At 40.2% G+C, this 23,250-nt stretch overlaps 1 protein-coding gene across 10 annotated transcripts in view; it reads right to left on the minus strand.

The window, feature by feature from the left end:
• kif1b (kinesin family member 1B) overlaps positions 1 to 23,250 on the minus strand; it is a 57,874-nt gene that overhangs the window by 10,561 nt on the left and 24,063 nt on the right. For 2 of the 10 annotated variants that reach the window (XM_023340371.1, XM_023340355.1), the window contains 18 exons: positions 22,042 to 22,253; positions 21,150 to 21,229; positions 20,177 to 20,252; positions 19,042 to 19,121; positions 18,581 to 18,687; positions 18,008 to 18,091; positions 17,638 to 17,818; positions 17,474 to 17,546; positions 8,096 to 8,201; positions 7,981 to 7,998; positions 7,243 to 7,391; positions 5,434 to 5,612; positions 4,946 to 5,086; positions 3,447 to 3,701; positions 1,227 to 1,345; positions 905 to 990; positions 617 to 746; positions 169 to 322 (listed from right to left, as the gene is read on the minus strand). In XM_023340371.1, the coding sequence (XP_023196139.1) occupies positions 169 to 322; positions 617 to 746; positions 905 to 990; positions 1,227 to 1,345; positions 3,447 to 3,701; positions 4,946 to 5,086; positions 5,434 to 5,612; positions 7,243 to 7,391; positions 7,981 to 7,998; positions 8,096 to 8,201; positions 17,474 to 17,546; positions 17,638 to 17,818; positions 18,008 to 18,091; positions 18,581 to 18,687; positions 19,042 to 19,121; positions 20,177 to 20,252; positions 21,150 to 21,229; positions 22,042 to 22,253 (2,230 nt within the window). Of the gene's footprint in view, positions 1 to 168; positions 323 to 616; positions 747 to 904; positions 991 to 1,226; positions 1,346 to 3,446; positions 3,702 to 4,945; positions 5,087 to 5,433; positions 5,613 to 7,242; positions 7,392 to 7,980; positions 7,999 to 8,095; positions 8,202 to 12,653; positions 14,815 to 17,473; positions 17,547 to 17,637; positions 17,819 to 18,007; positions 18,092 to 18,580; positions 18,688 to 19,041; positions 19,122 to 20,176; positions 20,253 to 21,149; positions 21,230 to 22,041; positions 22,254 to 23,250 lie in introns of those variants that run through there. The other 8 variants (XM_023340375.1, XM_023340353.1, XM_023340378.1 and 5 more) reach the window with 7 other exon arrangements.

The raw sequence follows: 23,250 nt of genomic DNA on the forward strand, positions 1-23,250 counted from the left end.
GAAACAAAACGTGAACACAAGTCAGAGTGATTAAATTAATTCAATTTACACACAAACGTGTAATGCTGTTGCAGTTTTCCTAAGCTGAAGGCTTGGTGAAGCATCGCAAACCGATATTTCAGGCAATCTAAACAGCGCTGCTCTTATTTTTGAAGAATGTCGACTCACTTGAATTGGCAAAAGATGTCGGCGTACTCGGGTGGGACGCCGCTGGCCTGGAGGACAGTCACGCGGAAGGTGAAGAAGCTCCCCACCTCCAGCTGGCCTGCTAGACCCTCACTGTGACTCAGCTTGGCGTCTGGGATGTTGCCCAGCTTCAGGTCTGAGGAGAACAACAGGGTCATCAAAACTGACCAAAAAAAGGAGAAAACTTACAGCTGCTGGCGTGTGAATTGCTCCTCTTTATTCATCACACCTGTCATTCACAATTTTTTTTTTTTTTTTAGCTTTGTAAAAAATCCTCTCACACAGCAAATAAAAGCCCCTGCATTTGCCTCATTTACACGACAAAGCTCAACTTTGGATCCACCAGGGACATCTGCCGAGCGTGTTCTCCGGCGAAGGGAAGAGAGGCTGAAAATTTACGAGTGGAGAGGTGAAAGTCTGGCGGCCGTACCCATGTCATTGATTCTGTTGAGCTCCTCGGAGGGTGTGATGACCTCTGAGCTCTGACCCTGACCCTCCACAATGCGCAATTCCTCCAGGGACAAGCCAGAGCGGGTCATAACCGTAGAGGGAAAGTCAGTCTGATTGGATGGATAAAAGTCGGAGACATTAGCATATTGCTGGTCTAGAGAGGGTTTGAGTGTCTAAAGTTTCTTTACCAAGTTGGTATTTTTGGAGAAAAAAAAAATAGAAATAAAAGTCTGAGTATCAAACTGCTTTCATGTGACTCCAGGCTCACCTTTTTGAAGTATTCATCATCAAAAGAAATCTTGGCAGTCCCCGACTGTCTAACCCCAGACCCGTAATCTGGAGCCTCCTCGTCAGCTAGAAAAGAAACAAGTTCTCCTTTTATCCCGATCTGTCACAAACCTAAACTGTCAAAGCACATCAAAGGGAATAAATAAAGGATCTGAGGGAATCTCTGCGTTGTCAGCACATCGGATCCCTCAGGACTCTCCCACATGCTGCCATTAGAATCTCAAAGCCGAACTTAGAGCTACACATATTTTGTTAGTTGCTGTAATAATCCCGGAGCATTAGAGATCTCATTAATTACTCACCAGCTATAGCCTGGACCCCCACGCGCAGGAAGCCTCGCACCTCGCCCTTTTCTGTAACTATGGCAACCCGGTGAACAAGCGGCACAGGATACAGCAGGTTGCTCAGGTACACAAAAGCTCTGAGAGCAAAAAAAAGGGAGAAGAGAAACAATGAACAACCGCTGCAGCTGTGAGTCGCTACGCATCAATAACTGTAGCATTTATTTAGCATCTGAAGGTGGAACGCAGAGGTTTAAAAATTTAACATGTTTAGGACAAGTTATTAACAAATATATACAGTAAAATATTAGTGACAACAAAGTAAATGAAAAGGCAAAAAAGACAATGTAATGAGCAAAAGCTACTTAAAATCTCTTGTTATACTTAATAGTTACATTTTTGTGTCTCATAAAGTTTAACAGTGGAATGACTGATCAGCAGATTGCAGCAGTAAAGACTATATAAGAGCATTTTACAGTGTTGGCCATTGGCCGTGCTGGTCTCACTGACATTTCGTTTCGCAAGACATGATTTGCAAGTGCAGCGCTCCTAGTTACACGCTATAACAACCTGCAGCACTTCGATGAAGACTAATGCCCAAAAACAAAAGCACAAGACATCTATCTGTAAAATATCTGAAGTCAAAGTGATGCAGGGAAAAACCTGCACCTATGTGTTGTCTTATTTGGATGCACCGACACTGCTTATTGCTAAGATATTATGTTTTCAGAAGGAGCTTCTCCATTTTGTACATTTTTGGTTACTCTGTGGTTACTTATGTTGCTACTTGTGTTGCAAATTAAAAGTAGCAAACCGACCAGTCTGCCACAGGCCGTTTTTTTTTACTAACCATGCATCAGTTTACATCCACTTCAGGGATATTTGTACATATATACAATTTTCTATCATCTATTGAGTCTAGAGTAAGTAGTGTAAGGTAAGGTAGCTACGGGTTATTGTGATTGGAACCGCGGAGTAATTGATCACATTTCAGGAGCAACCAAACAGAACCAAAATAAATGTAAAAGCGGTGGCAACACAAAGTTAAATGTAATTAGGTCCGAGATTTCAACTCTTATGACTGTTTGCCTCCAAAATTACTGAAAAGAAAGAAAACTAAACTACAGAAAAAAAAACACCTGAACGTCACTGGTTTGAGCCTAGGGGAAGGAAGTGATACAAAATGAAAGGGCAACATGGTGCAAAAACAGGGGCGCAAACTGGGCAATTTTACGTGGAGGTGTTAACAGCACTCACAGTTATATGAAACCTAACTCTATTCAATGCATTTTCATTACTTAAAACCTACAAATTATAAGCTGTTTTCCAGCTATATGACCATATACACGAGGTATAGCCTGTTTTAAAAACTAAAACATTGAAAAATGTTCTAATTTCCATTAAACAGAGTTACTTAGTAAGTTTTTTTTAATAATCAGGAATCATTGGAAGCAAGCTAACGCAACCAATACATAATAAATTAGACACAGCTGTCACCTACACCATGAGTAAACATTTTTTTTTTTTACAAAACAACATATGAAGCATTAACCTTCACATTATTATAGGTGTTTTTAGACTGCTTTAAAGGTGTTTTTTGTGTTTTTGTTTTTTATTTCAACTGCTAAATACACCCACTAAAGAAAGTAGATTATAAACTGTTTTCCCCAATCGGTCAAATGACAAAAGTCTGAGTTCATACATTTCTGAAATAAAATGATTTCAAAGTAACACAAAACCTCCCGAAACAAATCAAAATGAAAACAATCCAAGTTTAAAAACTGAAAAAGCCAACAAACAGGACAAGTACTTAGTTTGCTTAATGACAACAAATAGGCCGTTTTAACAGACAGATGGGAGTTAATGCAGTCAGCAGAGTGTGGTGGTGGAGGATGAGACATCTCACAGGAGGACGACGGCAGGAGGTGATGCTGGCTTTTCATCGTTCTTAGGAACAGAGTCCAAATTAAAAGTAGATTTTTGACAGCCGACCTCGGAGCACAGAACGATGACGAATTACGTTACATTAAAAAAGTACTTCACTTATTTCCAGCTTCTCTGAGTCTGAGAAAAACAACAACTACTATTACATGTGCCTCCATTTCTTCAATTTAATTATTTTAATTTATACTCTTATCTTTGATACTTCAGCTACTCTTCACTGCATTCAACTAAAGTAAAACAAGCCAACAGCAGCTCTCCTGTCCCAGCCTCCATGTGCAGAGGGAGAGGATCACCGACCTTCCCACCAGGATGAACCAGGGGGAGCGGTCGTAGAAGGGGTCCTGCCCGTCGCTGAAGATGTCCGAGCCCTCTTCGGTGCCCGCATCCGAGCTCGTGTCGTCCACAAACGCCTCGTCGTCTATGAAGTCCGACATCTCGCTCTGGCGCTCGTCCGCCAGCTCAGTGATCTCAGAGTCGGAGGTGGAGAACGTGGGCGAGGGCGTTCGGTCGGCCAGGTGCTCGTTGACGCAGCCGTTGAAGATGGGAGAGCTACTGGGGGAGCGAAGGTTTGGGAACGGCAGCGAGGGTAACAGAAGAGTTAAAAAAAAAAGCTTCAGAAGCTTTGTGAGGCATCAGTGATCTCATTTTTCAAGTTTTCAGGGTTCCTACACATTTTTCATATAAATATTTTAGACTTCTGGAGACTTAACTCTCCGGATCTCTCAGTCCTTTGCAAAACATAAAATCCTAAAGCTCACTATAACTTTGCAGGAGATATTTCAAAAGTGGATTCAAATGGGGAATCTTCAAAAATAAATTAAAAGGATGGAAAGAGGAAAAAAAAGGACAAGTGAAAATATTTATCCAGACCTGAAAAATACTCGGATCAAATTCCACACTTGTCCAAACTGTGTAGGAACCCTGCTTTAATTCAAATAATCAAAAAGGTAAAAAGAAAGCCTCACTTTTCACTGCATTAATTACATGCATTCATTTAAAGCAAAAGCCACTTTTGCTTTAAATAAGCTCATCAGTTTAGGATTCATTTCATAAAGAGCCGGCATTAAACTAATCGCAGGTGTCACAGCAAATACCAGAAATGGTATTTTAAACCAACATGAATAACGGCACATTAATGGATTAGCATGTAAATCTCCTCATGTAGCTGTCTGAAAGAGGATAAAACACAAAACGCCAACATTCCCACCTCATCCAAACCCCATGTTAACATGAATTATAGAACGCATCAGGAAGAGCATGGCAACCAATGACGATACAAAGTGAATCAGAAATAAAGGGAACACAACAAATGGTCACAAAAACTCAAAATGTGATGTGAAATAAAATAAATACACATTCAAATAAATAAAAAAAATCAGAAAAACAAATAAAATGGACAAACAAATTTAAATAATGAACAAAATATCATCTGGTATAAATGACAAAACATGATGTGGGAAACATGTGATATGACTGACACATGAATCTCCAATGAGAAGTGATGGCAATGAAAAATAAAATCCCTCAAGAAATCCTAAAAGCTTCAGTACAGCTTTGGTAAATAATACCGTTTTAAAACAAAATTTTAAACACAAATGAATAACAATCTAATTGCTCTTCTTAAAAAGTGTAAACAATGAAAAATGTAGCAACATTTTTTAAGCCAGCTTAAATACCCTGATACTGGTAACCAACCCTTCCCTGGTACTGTTTAACAAGTAAAAAGCAAAAAGCAAAAAAAGCAAGAACCAAAACTATTTAGTTGAAATGTGTAGTGCTCATATTCGGCTACAAACCTCCCAACAAGCTTAAACCAGTGGAAACGGTCGTAGAACGGGTCGTTTCCTGTCAGAGTTCCCTCTCCATCGCCGTCCTGGTGAGTGGAGGCCATTTCTCCAGCGCGGTCGTACATCTCCCTCATCTGCTCCAGCCTCTGCCTGTAAATGACCACATGCACTCAGGATTAATGGATGCAGGACGGAAATTTACAGCTCACAAAAAAAAAACTGGAGGGGGAGAAAAACCGATAATGTTCAGGCGATTTGAATTTGACTATTTTCTCTGTAGAGATAAAAAAAAAAGGCAAAAATAATTCAAAACAATTGATTTTTAAAATACTGTATAAAATAACTTCCTTCACATTTTTGAAACTTCTACTACAGATGCCTATATCTAAAGTCAGAGCAATAATCGAACAGTTTGCAACAACTGTAGTAGAAGACACCGTGTAGTCCAACTACTCTCATGGCTACATCATGTGTGTGCAAATTAAGGTAATTATTACTTGAGTTTTTCCAGGGACCAGTAGTGTGTAGCTCCATTCTTCAGGTCCTGAACCTCGACAGCGACCACGGTGCGAGGGAAGGGTCTCGGATCGCGTTCCTTCTCCGGCTCTGGGGGCAGGAGTTCAGGGGGCAGTGGAGAGTACAACGTGTCTGTCAGCAGGACGAACTGGAACTGGACCTGAGGAAGAGGGAGAATTTAGAAAGGACCTCACCCTCAACGAGTCGCTTCAGCCTCAAACTATTACCAAAAGTTGACTTTAAAACATCCAGAGAATGAAAACTCAAGATGAAAACACTGTGGAAAGTGACTCCACTGTAGCATCTTGCAGTTCATGTGGAGTGTAAATCCCTTGGTTTCCTGGTGGAAGGTAAACTATAGCGAACCAGCTTTAGATTTGCTCCCACTTCCATTTGTCCAAGTGACAGTGGATCAATGCTGCATTCTGGATGATTTAAAAGTCAGACTAGAGCACCGCTCCTCTACCATTTTTTCCCCCACCACATTCAATCAACATTACATTAAAGTGTCACATCCTGAGCATGTAAAACTGTGAGGGAGATGCAATGTTTTAGCTAAATACTATCAAAGGTAAGACACACAAAGTCCACCAGAGTCATCATGTGTACTTTTCTGTTGTGACTGCCAAAAACTGTTTGACTTCTAAACATCAGCGGATGCTTTTGGTTTCCCTTGTGATGCTCTGCATTGCCTGAAGACATCACACGCGTTTGTGTTTAGAAATCTAGCCGGCAGACTATGCCAAATGTCATTTTTAGTCACACAAACTATTAGAGCAGGGGTGTCAAACTCCAGTCCTCAAGGGCCGCTGTCCTGCAACTTTTAGATTTGCCTCTGCTGCACCACACCTGAATAGAATAATTAGGTCATTAAGGCTCTGGAGAACTGATCTGCACAAAGAGGAGGTAATTAAGTCATTTCATTCCAGTGTTTTGTACCTGTGGCACATCTAAAAACTGCAGGACAGCGGCCCTTGAGGACTGGAGTTTGACACCTGTGTATTAGAGGATCATTTAAAAGCTGCAAGAACGAGAGACAGATGCCACTCAAAAACACCCCAAATGACAAATTTTATTCAATAATAACTGTCTTCTCATGGGACAAACCAGGCTAATTCAGTCAAATACAATTCAATCCAAAACTGTCATACATAAAAATACCAATATGACTAAAACTGCCCATCTAAAGTAGACCTACTTATTTATCCATTTTGCCTGATCATGCAATAAGTATTAAGGACAGGCCACAGGCTGTATTTTAGTATTTTAACTGGATAATCTCAAAAACTCTCTGATCCAATTAAAGTTCTGACTTTGATCCACTGAGAAAAGGTTAAGGTAATACAAAGCATAAATTACCTATCAGCGCCACTCATTAAGGATGATGTACATGTCATATTTCCATATTATAAACAATTTCCGGAACATTTCAGAAAGATACCAAAAAAGGGAACCCAGGAGAAGACCCGACTTTAAATGAAAAAAACTAATTTGCATTATAAATATTGTGCGTTTCACCTCCAGCAGATGCAATTAATCCACATTTTCCTCAGTCTCGTCTTGCATGTCATTGTGACTTCATCACCATTCTCCATCATCTTTTGGCCTCTTGGACCCAGTTTATCTTTATTTCTTTGAAGAATCAAAGTTTACCCAAATGACTCATTATTGGCGTGCAGAGCGGGATTACATTACGAAATATTGCATCAGACCGGTCCTCTGTTATTGCAGTATAACACACATTGTTATATTCATCGTAACAACATTAACAGCAGCATGATTTCTCTCACTTTTTTCTTCAGCTCCACACTGATGGCGTTGGCCTCCTTCAGGTACACGGCGTTCCCCCACAGCTGGTCACGCAGGGAGGTGAACTGATGGTACCTCCACTTCCTGAAGGCCCACTGAGCCAGCTCAAACTCATGCTGCGTCCACGGCACTGTGGAAAACACACCAAGCAGAGGTGACATCAACATAATGCTCACGGCGCATTTTAAAGGCAAATTAGACCAGGGGAAAAAATTCTGAAAGGTCTTTACAGAGCCGTTTGGATTGTCTAAGCCTCTCCACGGGTTCAAAGAATGTTAAATTAATGGAAGAAAATCAGCATAATTCATAACGTGGAGTCCTGAAGGCAAATTTCCTGCAAGAAATGACTGTGCAGAGACAGTAAGACCGTTTTAAAATCCAAACTGGACTATTTTTCCAATTCAGCTCCACACAATTTCTAAAAGTGTCAACTTACCAACAGCAGCTGGACTTAAAACTTCAAGCAGATGCCAGTAAGGTGTTAGAAATGGAAAATAAAATTAGGAGGAACTACAGTTGTCTGACTTTTTAAGACAATTTGTAGCCAACGGGCTGAAACATTAATACAGTACGGTCATTTAAACATCTAGTAAACTGTTATGTTGGATTAGATTTATGAATCTATAGTCTGATTTCAATTAGTATCTTTGGTGGGAAATTAGAATGACTATTAATATGTCTTAGAATAAAAGATGACTATAGAAAAATGATATACGCACATCCCAGTAATTTAGGCTCTGGACACAGAATGTGGAAGAAAACACACAGCTCATTTATTTATATACTTTTCATTCTTGGCTAATGCAGCAAAAGAAACATCTTCTTAGTACACACCTTCCTCCTCTTCGTCCTCCTCCAGCTCTGCCTCATCGGGCGTCTCTGCGACCAGAGAGCGCGTCTCCACCTGCTTCTGGAGCTCCTGCAGTTTGCTCTCGTAAACCTGGACACCAACACACAGGGGGACATGGACAGCTGTCCATCAGCTGCACACACAGGTGAAATCAGCAACACAATTCAGCCCAAATAACAGCCCAGGACTGATTCCAGGAACTTTGTTGCTGAAAACTTTGATCATTTATCCAAAGACATTTGTCTGCAACATAAGGGTAAGTTTACATTTTTTGCATAATCTAGAATGATGGCAAATAAGTATGTTGCAACATGTCAGTACACAAACAGCAGAATACTTTTGCCCATTGTGTAAAATATTAATAGCCTAGAAAATGTATTACTTGGAACAACAAGAAACAAAAAAAAAAAACATATCCAAACCGATTTGTAAATCAGAAAGCAAAACCCATCAGCATACATTATTAAAATTTAAAATGCCAAGTGATTTTCTTTTTTTCTTTTTTTTTTTGCTTCAGTGGGAGAAGAAAAGAACCGAGAGAAGCTGAGTCAAATGTAATCCAATGAGGGGCGCCATCATCATCATCACCATCATCAGAGAAGGACAGGCAGGCTGTGGTCCCGATGACCTCATCCTGTTTGTTCACAGTCTTCTGGGAAAACAATGAAGCCTTTTCATCTGGTGCTGACCTCCTCGCCTCGCTGCTGAGAACTACCGACAAACCGAAACCCGAACTCGCTGCTCGACTGAGAGAAGACTTACAGCGTAAAGCTGGCAGAACTTTCACCATCATAAGAAACGTCATACATTAGATTCAGATTCACAATGAGCATTTAAAGTGTTTAAATATTTTAGAAATGTAATACTTATAGGCTTTGAAAGCCAAATGTAAGCCTCTTTCCAACACACACTCATTTGTGCAACATTATCAGTGTATGATAATTGTTATCATGAGAAACAAAGTGAATTTTAATGGATTACAATTCACATGAGCAGAGTACTGGACTCTACCTATTCAGGACTTTTTACCTCGTCTTTCACAGCTTCTAAAATATTAAGTGCTGCATCCGTCCTCATCACAGCATTTTTAAGTTACCTGAACTAAACTCTGCTTCTGACACCTGTTTTATTTGGGACTTCATTTCAGTCACACTCTTCTCGAGCAAGTTTTTTTTTTTTTTTTTTTTTTTTTAAATCACCTGCCATTAATGTGAGCATGTGCTGCAAAAGCTTTATTATTGGGTCGTATATTTCTTTCCAACAAACTGTTTTTACTTTTTACAGTGACATTCCCAGCAAACAGAATGTTTGCAGTTGGCTGCTGCACCATCCTGTCCTTCAGTGTCACGTGACCTGCTTCTGCAGACTGTCCTAAATACCCCCCGCCCCACACCCACACCCCACACATCTGACTGCACAGGGAGCAGATGAAACACTAGTTAAGTTTCTTTCCCTTCAAAGCAAAATGCTAAGTAGGGCTACTTGGTTAGGAAAACAATATGTAAAATAATGAACTGAGTTCATGTTTAAATCATGATTACTAAACACAAGAAATTAGTTTTCCATTTAGGTATGCAACCAACATCGGCCACCTGGATAGACAAAAAATGTTGACAAAACCAACAAATTCAGTGATTTACCTTAGTGCAGCAATTTAAGTCAGATAAAGAATATTACATTTACTCCCTGCCTAGACGAGGAGGTCTGGCTCCAGCTGGTGATGGACTGGAGCAGCCAGGCATCAGAGAGACCTGTGGGTTGGGGGAGAAGCCCACGACAAAACCCACTGATCGTTGAGCTGACCAAGAACAGTATGTACTTCCCCAAGTCTCCAGAGAACTTATAACATCACCAGAAAAAGCTGTAGAATTGTCAAAAGTCACACAAAAAAAGTCAGGAGAGGGCTATGGAAGTTTGCTAAATATGTCGACAACATTGTTGACTGGACAACACTGGTTCAGGTGGAAGCATAAGTCTGTCAGACAGACAGAAGCATAATTGCAAATCTGAATATGGCCAGAATAATAAAGAATTGATTTTTTGATGATTACGAGGTATTTTGATTACTTGATGCCAGAACCCTAGTCACGGTTTCCCTCAGTGTATTATAAGCCTGGCAGGCCACCAGGCTTTACTTGCCCCCCACCTGGCTAAGTGTTGTTCTTTATTTAAATCTTTACTTATACACTAGGAACAGTGTCAGTAAAGACAGATTAAGCTAGGGTTTATAGTTGACACATTGAATTGTGCCTTCCCTTCACCTTCCCATTGACCTCATGCTATTATTTCACTTTATGATTCCTGCACATGCACCTCCAAATGTTTTGTAACTGTCAATATTTTTCAACAGAAAAACATGATGGGCTGCTAGTGGACTGACCTAGCGCACCTACACCAGGCGTAGCAGGTTCTCTGGGGGAAACCCTGCTAGTGCCACGTTTATGAAATAAGAGAACAGTTTTCTTTGGAGGATTTGTCTACACATTAACTGGGCTACCATTAAAATATGGTATGAGCCAAATTATTAGGAGTCATTCAGCATAGCACTGCAGGCAACTGAAGACATTGGCAGAACGAGGAAATCGTGAATTTCCTTTTTTAAAAAAAAAACCAAACTAATAATGTAAATGGGGTTCCACGTGCTCAGTGGTAGAGCAGGCACATCATATTCACAGTCCTCAATGCAGATTCGGTCTGAATCCTGTCAATCTACTAAGGAGTAAAGGCAATTAATTCCACAAAGACTTTATAAAAATAAAAATAACTGCTGTTGAATGTGTGGCTTTGGAGGCATCTATTGAAACAGAAGACATCCTGCAGAGACTTGAGTTACTGCTGTCAAGACAACCTACCAATGCAGCTCCATGAACATCACTGATTTACATGGAACACCACAATAGTAAACAATGAGATACTGATGAAATTCAGAGCTTTGGGAATTGCACTGTCAAATGTCCATAATTAAATGAGTATGACACTACAGACTAAAAGTCCTGATTGGGATCTCTGTAGGTCTACAATTTTATCCTGTACAGTATTGAAGAAAAACAAACAAAAATAAAACTCTTTAGTAGAAAACCTTCAAATAAAAGTAGGTAATTTTATTTCAGTCATCATTTGAAAAATAAATTCTCCAGCAACACACATGTGTCCTTTTTTTTGCAAATATACTTGTAAATAATATTCATCAGGTCTTATAGGTCTGGAGAAAATACCTAATATACTGTAAAAGCAACAGCACACACAGTCAAAATGAGGCACATACTGATGATTAAACAACAAGATGTACAACACTTGTATCGAGGTTATGTGTTTTTCAGAAGAAAAGCATACTGTACAGAGTTCATTTGATGTTTTATGCACACTTTCCAGTCTAACTGGTTACCATCAGAACTGGAGCAATTCCGGAATCGCTTTTTTATAAGGAGCAGGTCCTATAAGTTTAGGACTTCTAAGATGTAACATGCAAAAATAGATAGTCATCGAGGGACAGTAATCATTACATTCAGTCTGATAGTCTTTAAAACATATTCCTTAAGCATTTGTTTCTGATTATATGTTATGAGAATTATTGGGGTGACTTAGAGCTGCAGCTGGAGCAAGTAAAAGTCATGAACAGACAAATCTTTCTGCTAAAACTATTCGAAGCAGCTACAGCACAGAACAATCGGTGGGAAAAACAGATGTATTTCTCTGAATGATTGCTTTTTCTGTCTGGATCCAACAAAAACTAAACAGTCCTCAAAATCTCATTTGATATGGACATTTCTCCTGAATAACAAGTATGCAAACATTTCAAGTCGTTGCCCTTCCTCCAACATTTTTTAAAGGCCAGACTTTGGGAACCATGACAACACTCAGTGGGTATCCATTGACACAAAGTGAGCTCTGTGCTTACCCAATGAACCACAAGACTAAAATTTTAAGGCTGGACTACATTTTTTTTTTATTAAAAAATGCAGTACAATTTACATGGTGAAGATTTTATGACTTGGGGGGAAAAACTGCTGAATTCTTCAGAAAGGTTTTGACTATAAACTTAATATCTCAGCTGTGTGTCTCAGCATTTCAGCATTAAATCCTGGAGCTTAATGAGCTCCAGGATTTGAAGAAATAATAGATATCTGATAGGGGGAGGGTAAAAAAAAATCTAAGAATTCAAGTTACAGGTGTAAAATAACCATCACTGTGCTCCCTAGGTAAATACACAGCTTACCAAAGACTTGGAGTGCAAATACTTTAACAAAAGTGGTGGCAGTTACATGAAAAAAAGCACAAGAAAGGATACAAATCACAAAGCTGCTTGCAAAAACAACTGAACTTTTTGGTGTGTTGTGAAGTTTCTTTAAAAAAAAGAAGAAAAAGAGCCAGCACAGTGAATACATAGGAAAAGAAAAAGAAAATACTGAATTGCAAGTGCATAGCAGGGTTAATAAAGTTAGTGCATAAAAAGGCACTTATTGAATATCACACACAATTACTACGATCGCATCCTTGAGTTAAAAAAGGCGCACCTTTCACTGGTGCTTCAAGTTCTTCAAATTTAAATGAGCAAGAATAGTTTGATTGCTAAGTAAGGAGAATGGTGATTTGTGATTTGCATTAAAAGAAAATGTCTAAAATTGCAATAAGGACTCGTTTTTTTCCATCTGGAAGTCAGTCAAATGGCACAAAAATGAAACAAATACCAACTGCTTTCTGTTCCTCATTTGGGCAATAACATGCCGTAGTGCTGTGGCTTGAAACATTCGTCATCAAATCAATACTAAAATGATAAAAATGTAAACTCAGAGATTCAAACATGAGCATAATTTTGGCAAATCAAAGCATGACTCATGAATTGTCGTACATGCTGATAAATGAACAGGCGAAGCATTGCTCTCCTGTTAAAAATAACCCCCTTATCGTCTTGTTGGCTTTAAATCCTTGTGACTCTCTCAATGCTCCTGAAGACGACCGACACACACATACACACACACAATGCAGCAAAAACTGATAAAAATTAGGAATAACATGATCATGATGATGAGAAAAGGTCTTTTTTTTTTTTTTTTACATTTTGAACAACACTTGGATCAACCAGTAACACATTTATCAAGTGCAATAGTCCCAGTCAGTTTTGCTGTTGTGATCTGTAATGCGTTTACCTAAAAGTAAAAGTGTTTGAAACTACGTAGTTCTGTCCCTCTGTCAGTCAGACTGCCGTCTCTCTGCTGGCTTTTAGATTGGGAGCGGACATTTGCCTGCGCATTCGTGGAGGCGGCTGAAAGCTGAAAGGAGGGTTAGCATGGTCAGCGTGGTGGTACTGCTGGTAGCCGCCGAAGACGCCGTCTGTGTACATCACGCCATTGTAGTGGCACGGCGGATGCTGGTAGTGAAGCGCCGGCTGCGCTGGTGGGTTGGGGTGGTAGAAAGCCTGAGTGTGTCTCCTGTTTTCGGGTGGCTGCAGAGACTCCATGGAACCCGAGGGCCGCTGGCGGTGGTTAAAAGAGTTGCTGCGGCCGCGTTCGTGTGGCTGTTGGTTGTTCCTATGGTTTTGTCTGTGACCCTGGTTTAAACCTTGCTCAGAGTCTCTACGGCGCTGGACTGAAGTGTTCGGCAGAGGCGGGGTGATGTGGACGACTGAGGCAGCCATCTTGTCTCTGGGCTGTACTGCTTCTTCAGCAGGGCTTTCTCCTTCCTCTTCTTCTACAGCTTCTTTGGGCACCTTTAGCTCTATGACTTGCTGGTCTGTAATGATGATATGAGTACCTGGACTCCATGAGTTGCGGTGCTTGGGGTTACTTTTGAAGGGGAAGCGCAGCTTACGGTCTTCTGGTGGTATAAAGCGGTGAGGTCCAGGATGACGGCGGAGCTGCTTGGAGATTTCTTGCTGCTGGAGGTTCTTGAGGCGAACCTGCTCCTGGCGCATCCAGCGCATGTGACCTCGCTTTATGGTGGAGTCGTCCCCTGCGTTTTGGCATTTTTGTGCATCCACGTCCTCCTCCTCTGGCTTCTCCTGCACCGGAGATTTCTCTTCCCGAGGGCTTGGGGTTCTAGTCGCACTAGTGGGAGCTCCTGCCACGGGAGGCTTTTCTTGGCCCTCCGGGGTGATGAGAGGAAGAACCTTTTCCATTTTCACCATTTTATTCCTGAGAGCACGGATCTCCTCGTCCTTCATGTTATTCTGCTTCTTCACCTCCTGCAGGATGTCCTCTAGTTTATCAATGTGCACTTTGAGATCGTCCATCACTACTCCTCCGGGCCGAGCGCAGTTTGTAATGACGTCCTCGATGCGCTCGTCGCCGACTCCCACAGTGTCCCAAACATCCCGAGCCACAGCCCTCCACGAGTCCCGCTCGTTGGGGTCCTTCTTGCAGTAGCTCGCACAGAGCTCCTTCATCTTCACGATAGCCAGAGCCTCGATCTCCTGCCGTGTGTGGCGGAAATCATTCAGTGCTACCTCGTAACAGATCTCTTTCACCGCCTGGATCTTCAGATCGGAGATGGTCACCCACTTGGAGTCCTTGGTGATGCGCCGGCGTTGGGGGATCTGGTACATTTTAACTGGTTCTCTTTTTTTCCCACTGCTGGGTAAGCCACATTTTTTCACTATGGTTTGCAGCTTGCTGGGCGGCAGCTTTTCCCTCAGGGAAGTGATCAGTCTCCAGCTCTCTTCACAAGACCGCTTATCTGAGTCATCCCCACTATCAGAGTCTCCATCCTTGAGAAAACAACAAACCAAAATGGTTCCCAAAAAAAGGAGAAATTACAATGGGAAATCAGGGAGAGGATGAAAGAATGGTTTTAAAAAAAGAATGACTACAAAAAAAAGGTATGAATATGCAACATGGGAACCTAAACCTAGAGCAAAGTAGGAGTCATGGGCCAATTAAAGAGAATTTTCCTGGATTTGTAGGACTTTCTTTATAAAAAAAAATACTTTTTATAAATTATACTCTATGTATCTAGCAATAGGGATGTCCTGACCAATGGAATGCATCAGACTTTGGTTGCGATCTGACCTGATTAAATGGCCAGTGTTTTCTCTCATCAGGTGAGTCTGAATAAACTCGCCTCACACCATCTGTTTTACTGTCTGTGATTGTGAAAACAAAGACTAGCAAAACTAGAGTAGCTAGATTAATGAGCTTGGTATGCTCAGATATTCACATGTAGTAAAGAGCTTCGCAGAAAGCAGCAACACTATACTTTAAATGTTGAGTTATTCAAAGCAAATTGCCAAGTTTATGAAGCAATACAACTGCTCCTGAGAGCTTTCTGCACTGAATTGTTACAAGCCAAATTACCGGTAACATATAATATCAAAACTCTCTGAAAACATGTTAAAATTGGCCAATAAATTCAGAAAACCTGTTTACACCAAAACCTTGTTCACAAAATTCAAATTTACCAAAATCTGTGTCCACAAAATAACCCTAATCAGAAATATGGATGCAATATCCAGAGCATCATTGGTGATAAATTATAATGGAATATATTAATGCATGTAATGGTGTTTAACTATATTTTAAAGATACTGAAATTTCAAACATGTCTACAGAATTGATATTGGACTGCGACATGGTATATACAAGTGCCTGTTCTTAAATGACAACAAATCTTGATCAGGACATCCCTACTTTGCATACATCGCAACGGTGAAAGATGTATGGCGCCATGCAGAGTCACCTCAGGAATTTCACTCAAACTGAAGATGGGAAAAGAAATTCAAAAGCAACAGTGGCTTCATTGACATTCTTCTCAGTTTTTCTGTATCTTTACCACTTAAATGGCCACAGTGGTATGAATTTATGTTTTTTTTAATAATTGGGAGCAAATTTTCAGATGATTGTTTCCTTTGTTGCATATTAATAGTAAAAGTAAAAGCATGTCTATAATGATCAGAAAGGAAATAACAGATGATAGTTGCTGGTTGGAGTACTTTTCTAATGATTTGTGATATTCCTCTTCTTAATCGAAAGTTTTACAATTTGACAGCTGGATCCCAAACATGCGACAGCGGCATGCACACAGGTGGACTTTGGAGCCTTAGTCCAGAAGGTTTGAGTGGCTTTAGTGTTAGCGGTGAATTAGAAGACAGAGTGTTGTTGCAGCTGATCAGAAAGTCAGTAGAGAAGACGACCAGAAGTGAGGGCAAGTGTTAATCCACTACAAAAAAGTTGTTAGTTGGAAAAACAAAATGCAGTTTCTCATTTTTTTTTTTTTTTTTGTAGACAACAAACATTACAGATCACAACCAGTCGACACTGACGGTCAGTTTTTTGTGTGTGTGAGACTATGCCTGAAGCCAGAAATGGGCACGTGATGTCTCTGGTAAAGCGATACTTTAATGGCTGACATTTTTGCAGATGATCCCACCGAAATATGAGAAAGGTCTTTGTGTCGTTTAACTGTGAGCAGCGAGAACTCCACTGTGAAGCCGCGCCCTCAGTGCGCTATGCTAACAAAGAGAAGTAGCCAAAGAAGTCAATGAGAAACCACATTGTCAAAAACCACTATCTGTCAAAAAATAAATAAATCTACAGCAGGAATATTTTAGTTATCACAATGCATTGAAATACGTCAGCAACTGCATTGAAGAGATGAAACTCAGGACAAAAACCAGAGCAAGAAAACTAGAGAGATCTAATCCAAGCAAATCGACAGCCACTTCAAAGAGTTGAACAGCTCAGCGGTAAACACTGCAACTTAGTCCAGAACCAGTAGGAGTTAAGAAAACATGCTAATAACATGAACCATGCAAAAGCAGCATCTTTTCAGAAGAGAAGAGAAACATGTGGTTTAGTAACACCAAGTATTTGGTTTAAAAAGCTTTTGTGTTTTCCATATCAAATCTGATTTATCTTCCAGGTGCTGTTTTGCAAGACTCAGATTCTCTATCAGAAACATAAGAAAGGTGGGAAAAGGGGAATTTGGAAAGTTGAGCAATCCAAGTCTTGATCGACTTTCTATGGAAAAATTTCAGTTAAACTCAGGAACGAACACAAATGAAAAGCTCATCTGAAAACTTCCATGCAAGAAGAACAGACATGCACCAGAAGTAAAAATGTAATTCACACACTCAGTTCACAAGTGTCAGAGTGAACATTTGTTTAATTGAGGCTTAATGGTCCCAATTTAAACTAGTATTTAAGAAACTAAGCAGAGCCTAGAAAATCCTGGTTTTTAATTTTCTATGTGGAAAAACTTGCACACAAAACAACCCAAATTAGGTGAATCAGTCAAGAAGCTGTTTCTAGCTAAAACAAAATTAGCTTAAGGTAAAAAGTACTATAAAAACCCACTCAGCATTATTCTCCCTCAAACATTTTTAGGAAAGTCAAGTGGGTCTTGATTTTTTCCATCTTATCCCAACTCACCAATCGTTGTTGCTCCAGAAGCTGGTCTGCTTCTTCCTTCTCCTTTTTGTACAAAATTTCCATCTCGGTGAGCCTTCATAGGTGCAGAAAGTATGTTGTGATAAAGTCAGACAAAAACAAAAACCTAGACCTTTCAAACAACGAATGGAGGACGACTCCAATACCTTTTCTCCATTTCCTGCTTCATGTCGATGCCCTGTTTCTCCAGGAGCTCTCGCTGAGCAAACGTCCAGTCCACAGGCTCGACGGGGGTCTCAGCGGTCGGTGTTTTCTCCCGTTCAGCTCGAGCCTGCTCCGGGTGGTTAAAGCGGAACACGTGGTTCTTTCCCATAATGATGCGGTTGCCTGAACAAAGGTGGATCCCAGGAGTTTCAGAGAAAGTCAACCCAACATGAACATCTCGAATTTTATATGGTCCAACACCCTCATAAACCAAAAATAAAAAAAAAAACTACCCATAAAAGTATCACAGAATCAAAAACACTTATATTTCTAATTTTAAATCGACAAAATAAATAAACAAAGGACACGTACCTGAACGAAGCTGGATTGCTTCCTCAACACGTTTGCCATTGACATAGGTTTCAGATCCCTCACATGGCACCAACATGACAATAACTTCAGAGTGGGAAAAAAAAAATTTAATTATCAGACTTAATAGTTTACCACCAATCAAAACTGAGTCAAAGAGTAATGGGTTCATGTTCTGATTATAGACAATGACAGTCTATTTTTTGCAACATGTATTAATTAACCACTTTTATTTACTTACAAAACATGCATGGTAGCATCTGAATGTATTTCTGGAGCAAATGAAATTCATAACATTTCATTTTAGCTTGTTTTTTTGCTCCCCAAATTATTTTTATTTTGTAGTTTTCCCACTTTTATAAGATGTGGTCAAATTTTAAAACAAAGTATTGAGATAAAAAAACACCAAAAAACATTGTGAGTAGAAAACCATTAACTTAATTTCACAAAGCTTTAGTTTTAAGTGCTTCCATCTTTAAAAAATACTCTAAGCCTTTTATAAACAACCCATTGTATACCATAATAAATAAATATAAACATTAAACAAACTGGGAAGAAAAATAATTCATGTCCCACCATCTCCATTGGCATTTCTTTCGCTTCGGAAGATGCAGTGTTCTTCCTTGATGTGGGCTCCACTTAGAACAATGTCCTGCCTCCTCTCAGCGTCAGCCTGACCGACCCTGTCACAAACACAAAGTCCATTTTGAGAAACCAGGTCTTCTGTTTCGTCGTCAAGCATTTTAAAAATGTAGCAGATGTCAATTAGTCCCACTGAGGCAGCACATGCAAGAGGCTAAAGTGTAATGTTCTCATCAGTCAATGCCCCCAAGCAGAGGAATAATGTAACCAAATACTTCAAAAGAATAGTCTACTAAAAGGACAAGGAGAGGCCAGTCACATAAGATGGAATAAAATGCTGGCAGTGCCAGATTTTAAGCCTCTGACTCCTCAGGTTTCCCTTGCTAGACATAAAACATTAGAAAATGTGCAGATCCTCTGAAACTTGTAGGTCTTATTATCCAGGTTTTGGTTACCTTGTTATCCCATCTTTGATATAGTAGAGCAGACACTCAGACATTAGAGGATCCTCATTCAGGTTGACCAGGTGTGGAGTCTGAAGATGAACAGAAAAAAAAAGGAATAAAGATCACCACAAAATCTTTCACCAGCTTCAGGTAGCTGTTCTACATCTTCTGTCACATCAGGGAAAGATTAACAACTGTGGTTTTCTAAAGTATCTGATGCATCACAAACGGACTACGGGTGATTCTATGGGCTACAAATCCAAATCCAAACTAACCTTCTTTGGGGAAAACACCCCATTAAAGTCTGTATAGAGATCACAAGGCTTCTCTCTGAAATGCTAACCCGTGGAAAGGAAGACAGCAAAAGGACAGAAATTTCAGTAAAAGAAACTGAATATGAAGATATGAACAAAAAAGAAAAGAAGCAGAAAATAATGTGCAACAACCAGGCATTATTTCTCTAAAACACAACATTTGGAAGAGGTTTTCTAAATCCAAAGCTGATTATTATTCTGATTTTGTTAACAATTGCACACAAACATAAATTGGAGTTTTTACTGACGCCACACATTGCTGCTTCTACTTGCAGGGGAGCTGGGGCAAATGGAAAGCCTAGTAAGGCTAATAGCTCAAATAAAAGACTTTGGCAGTAAAAGGTCTGAATCATCAGCGTGGAACAGAGCAGCATTTTTAAATAATACACCACTGTAAATGATCTGACTTCTAACTAAAAACAAGTCATAAAAGCATAAAAGTTTAGTTCTAAACCATGAGAACAAGCACAGAATAGATACTACATTACGACCCCTAATTCTAGGAACCAATCTACTGCTGGAAAGATACTTTTGTCTAATCATTCAACTAAACAAACCTTCTTGGCAGAAAAGCAATCAAGTTGCTCATCTAATGCCCCGTCACAGCTAAGCTGAGTAGGTGAAAAAAAAAGAAAAGAAAAAAGAAAGTGGAAAGAATCACAGAATGACCGAGTGGATTGCTGACAGTAAAGGGAGGGCTCTCTTGGGGAAAAAGATAAGATGGAAAACAGAAGTGATGGGAGACAAGGCAAGTATCCACACCCAGAGGAATTATGACTGATTTCCCCTCCATCAATGCCCGCTTGGCGTGTCATCCTTTCCTTCCCTACCTTTTTAGGAGAGAACACGCCCAAAGTGCCTCCGTCTTCACGGATTGCCACGCCCATCTCTGCAAGCAGGGCCTCCCTGTAATGAAGACAACATGTATGTATACTCAGAAACAGCATTGCATAGTTAATAAGGACTTCATAAAGCATGTTACACATCTTTCTGATGTCTTGTAATTTCATAAAAGACATCTCTAATGAAAACTGGAAGAGGATGAGACCTAACAATAGACTAGAATATGTGATTTTGTCTGACTCAGAGGATGGACAGCAGCAGGACTGCAGCCACAGATGAGTGGATAAAGGAGAAAAAAAAGTGCAAGAAGGGTGTTTGTGCAGCAGCGCAAGGCGACCAAGACAAGGGAAATGGACAGAATTGGTGCAGCGGAAAGTGAGAAAAGCAGCAAAGAGGAATGAAGAGACAGTAGCAAGAGGTCTGATTGCAAACTCTAAAGATTTAATGTCAGACAATGCTGAAAATTAAAGGCATTAAAATGTAAGGAAGAAGAGAGAAAAATCAGCAGTCGCAGACAGCAGGGGGACGCGTCATTTACAAACAGGGCATTTTCCACTGAGCTCTCCAGGGAGATGTCAAGAAAACCACATTTAGCTTTACACACAATAAAATAAAAAAATAAAAAAACACAGTTTCAAGCAGCAGAGTAATAGATAAAAGCAAAAAACAAAGAGATCTGTGTGAGACAAACAAACGCCTGTCACATCCACACATAAAACCCAGCAGGAAGTAGGCCTGCACAGCGGATTGCCTGATTGGGAAAGTCAAACACAAACAGCGCCTGACGTCACGGAGGTGTGGGGGCTGCTTTTCAAAGCCGTCACGCCAGCCGACGCGCATCGAAGGCAGGCTATGAATCCCAATTAGGTCTGACGGGGTGGATGCACATGGAGGACACATGCTCCTTCCCCCCCTTTCAGGATATGCATGTGGAAATGAAAATACGGCGTCTGTACTGACCTCTCCATGCGGATTGCTTCTGTCTTCCGTAGTTTCTCCTCCCAGGTTTCATTGAGCTCAGCAATGATTTTTTCTGATTCCTGAAAACAGAAGTGGAAAAAAAATCTTGCAGCTTAGCGTATTTTAGTTAAACAAACCTCTTTGTGGACTTATTCTGATGTATGACTAAGAAAGAGCTTTAATTATTTAGACTGAGGCATTTTCTTTTGAAATTAAAAGGGGCAAATTTGAACTCTTAAAGCAGGGCATGTTGTTACATTTTGCAGTTATTGGTTTTTTATTAAAACATTATAACAGTAAATATTTAATGAAGCAGATCACAGGCATACAGTGTAAAAACAGTGCTGGGGAGAATCACATTTATAAGAGGCATTAATATTGACCTTCACTAAAATGTTTATTGTTTTCATTCATTTAACATGATGATGTGCCTCACTGTGATTGCTACGAGCCAATAAGAATTTAATCTATTTTCGTCTTATTTCCTCTGTATTTGCGTTGGTGCTTGACGTCACTGGGATGACGGACAGATTGGGAGCCATGGTTGTCATGGAAACTGCAGCTCCAGCTCAAGGCGGGCTCTTGCAGCCTCTATGTTGTTACCTTGTAACGTACACAGGAGCAATATGAAGCTCCAAGAGGACACACATGGATTTAGATGAGGAGTTTTATCGGTGTGGGGGCTAAGATTGAAGCACTGGTATTTAGATATTAAACAATATTATTAAACAAAAGCAAAAGCTGTGGTATTAAGGTTTTTACTTGAAGCTGCTTTCAAATTTGGAAGCTTAAAAATTACCCTCCGCTTCTTGGTAGTGTGCAGACGAAGTGAGCTGTGGTTTACTTACATTTTGACTACTGTAGGAGCACAAGTGTTATTTACTCCAATTACCTTGAGTCTTTCAATGGCCTCCTCTCCTCCAGGTGTGGACATGATGCGTTCCTGGATGCTGGTGACCGACTGAAGACCCCCCTGGTTGCACAATGCGCCAGAGGACGGAGAAGCTGTCAGGGAACCAATAGGGGCTGTGGAGAAATGGCCAGGGCGTTGGTTCTCTGAGGCTATCAAGTATCTATTCTTATTGTTCTGAATGTCTTTGAGGTCTGAGCCAGCAACAAGAAAGAGAGAAAGATAGAAATGGGGGGAGGCCCAGGGTTTAGGGTGGAGGGAGTAAACACATAAATGAAGGAACCAAACATCAAATAGGAAGATAAAGGGAAATAGAAAGATTTGGGGAGGGATACAGGAGGGGAAAGACCAATGTAAGACACACATTGTAAGACACACATTTTACATCAGAGGGTTAAGACAAACAACCACAATGCAAATTATCTACAGAAAGCAGCAGTTTTCACTCTAGGAGATTCACTGGTCCCATTCAACACCATTCAGAGAAGAATGACTAGAGCTCAGCATGCACTCAGATTCACTACTAGCTTAAATATGAGTCAGCATTACAGACCCTCTGTGAAAACTGCTGTTAATTTATTAACTACAGGGTGGAAGTGAGATGGAGACTGCAAGAGAGTGCAAGAAGAGAAACCAACAGACATGCTGCCAAAGTCCAGCCTGCAGATTGGTTGATTAATTTGCTCTACACATGCGGTCGCAGAGCCAGAAACACAGCAAAGCAGCAGCTGCCTCACTGGAAGGTTAAAATGATGGCCATGAAGTTAATTAAGGTGGCCTGCAATGTGCTCTCTAGGAGAAAAATTCAAAAAGAGGATAAGATTTCGAGTGATTGGTTCATGTGGGGCATGTAGGCTTGGTTTAAACAGAAAACATTAATTAAAAAACTGAGTAGCAGTAATAATTCATTGTTATTTATGTTTTGAACATGAATTATTTTCCAAGCTAATTGATGTACTTATAATTGCTTAAAATCTACAGCTTCAATGCGAGTCTTCCAGCCAACACAAGTTCACCAAGATGATTTATACACAACTTTAATAAATTCCCACTGGAAACAAAAACCTGTTACAGGTTAAGGCTAATCAACTTACCGCTCATGGAGCTAACATTAGCTTAGCGGAAACAACTATGCGTTACATGTTTAAACTGTACAAGCTAAAATTAGCAGTTGTCTTTATGAATTACCAC

The sequence above is a fragment of the Xiphophorus maculatus genome, chromosome 1, assembly GCF_002775205.1.
Source record: "Xiphophorus maculatus strain JP 163 A chromosome 1, X_maculatus-5.0-male, whole genome shotgun sequence".
Taxonomy (NCBI): Eukaryota; Metazoa; Chordata; class Actinopteri; order Cyprinodontiformes; family Poeciliidae; genus Xiphophorus; species Xiphophorus maculatus.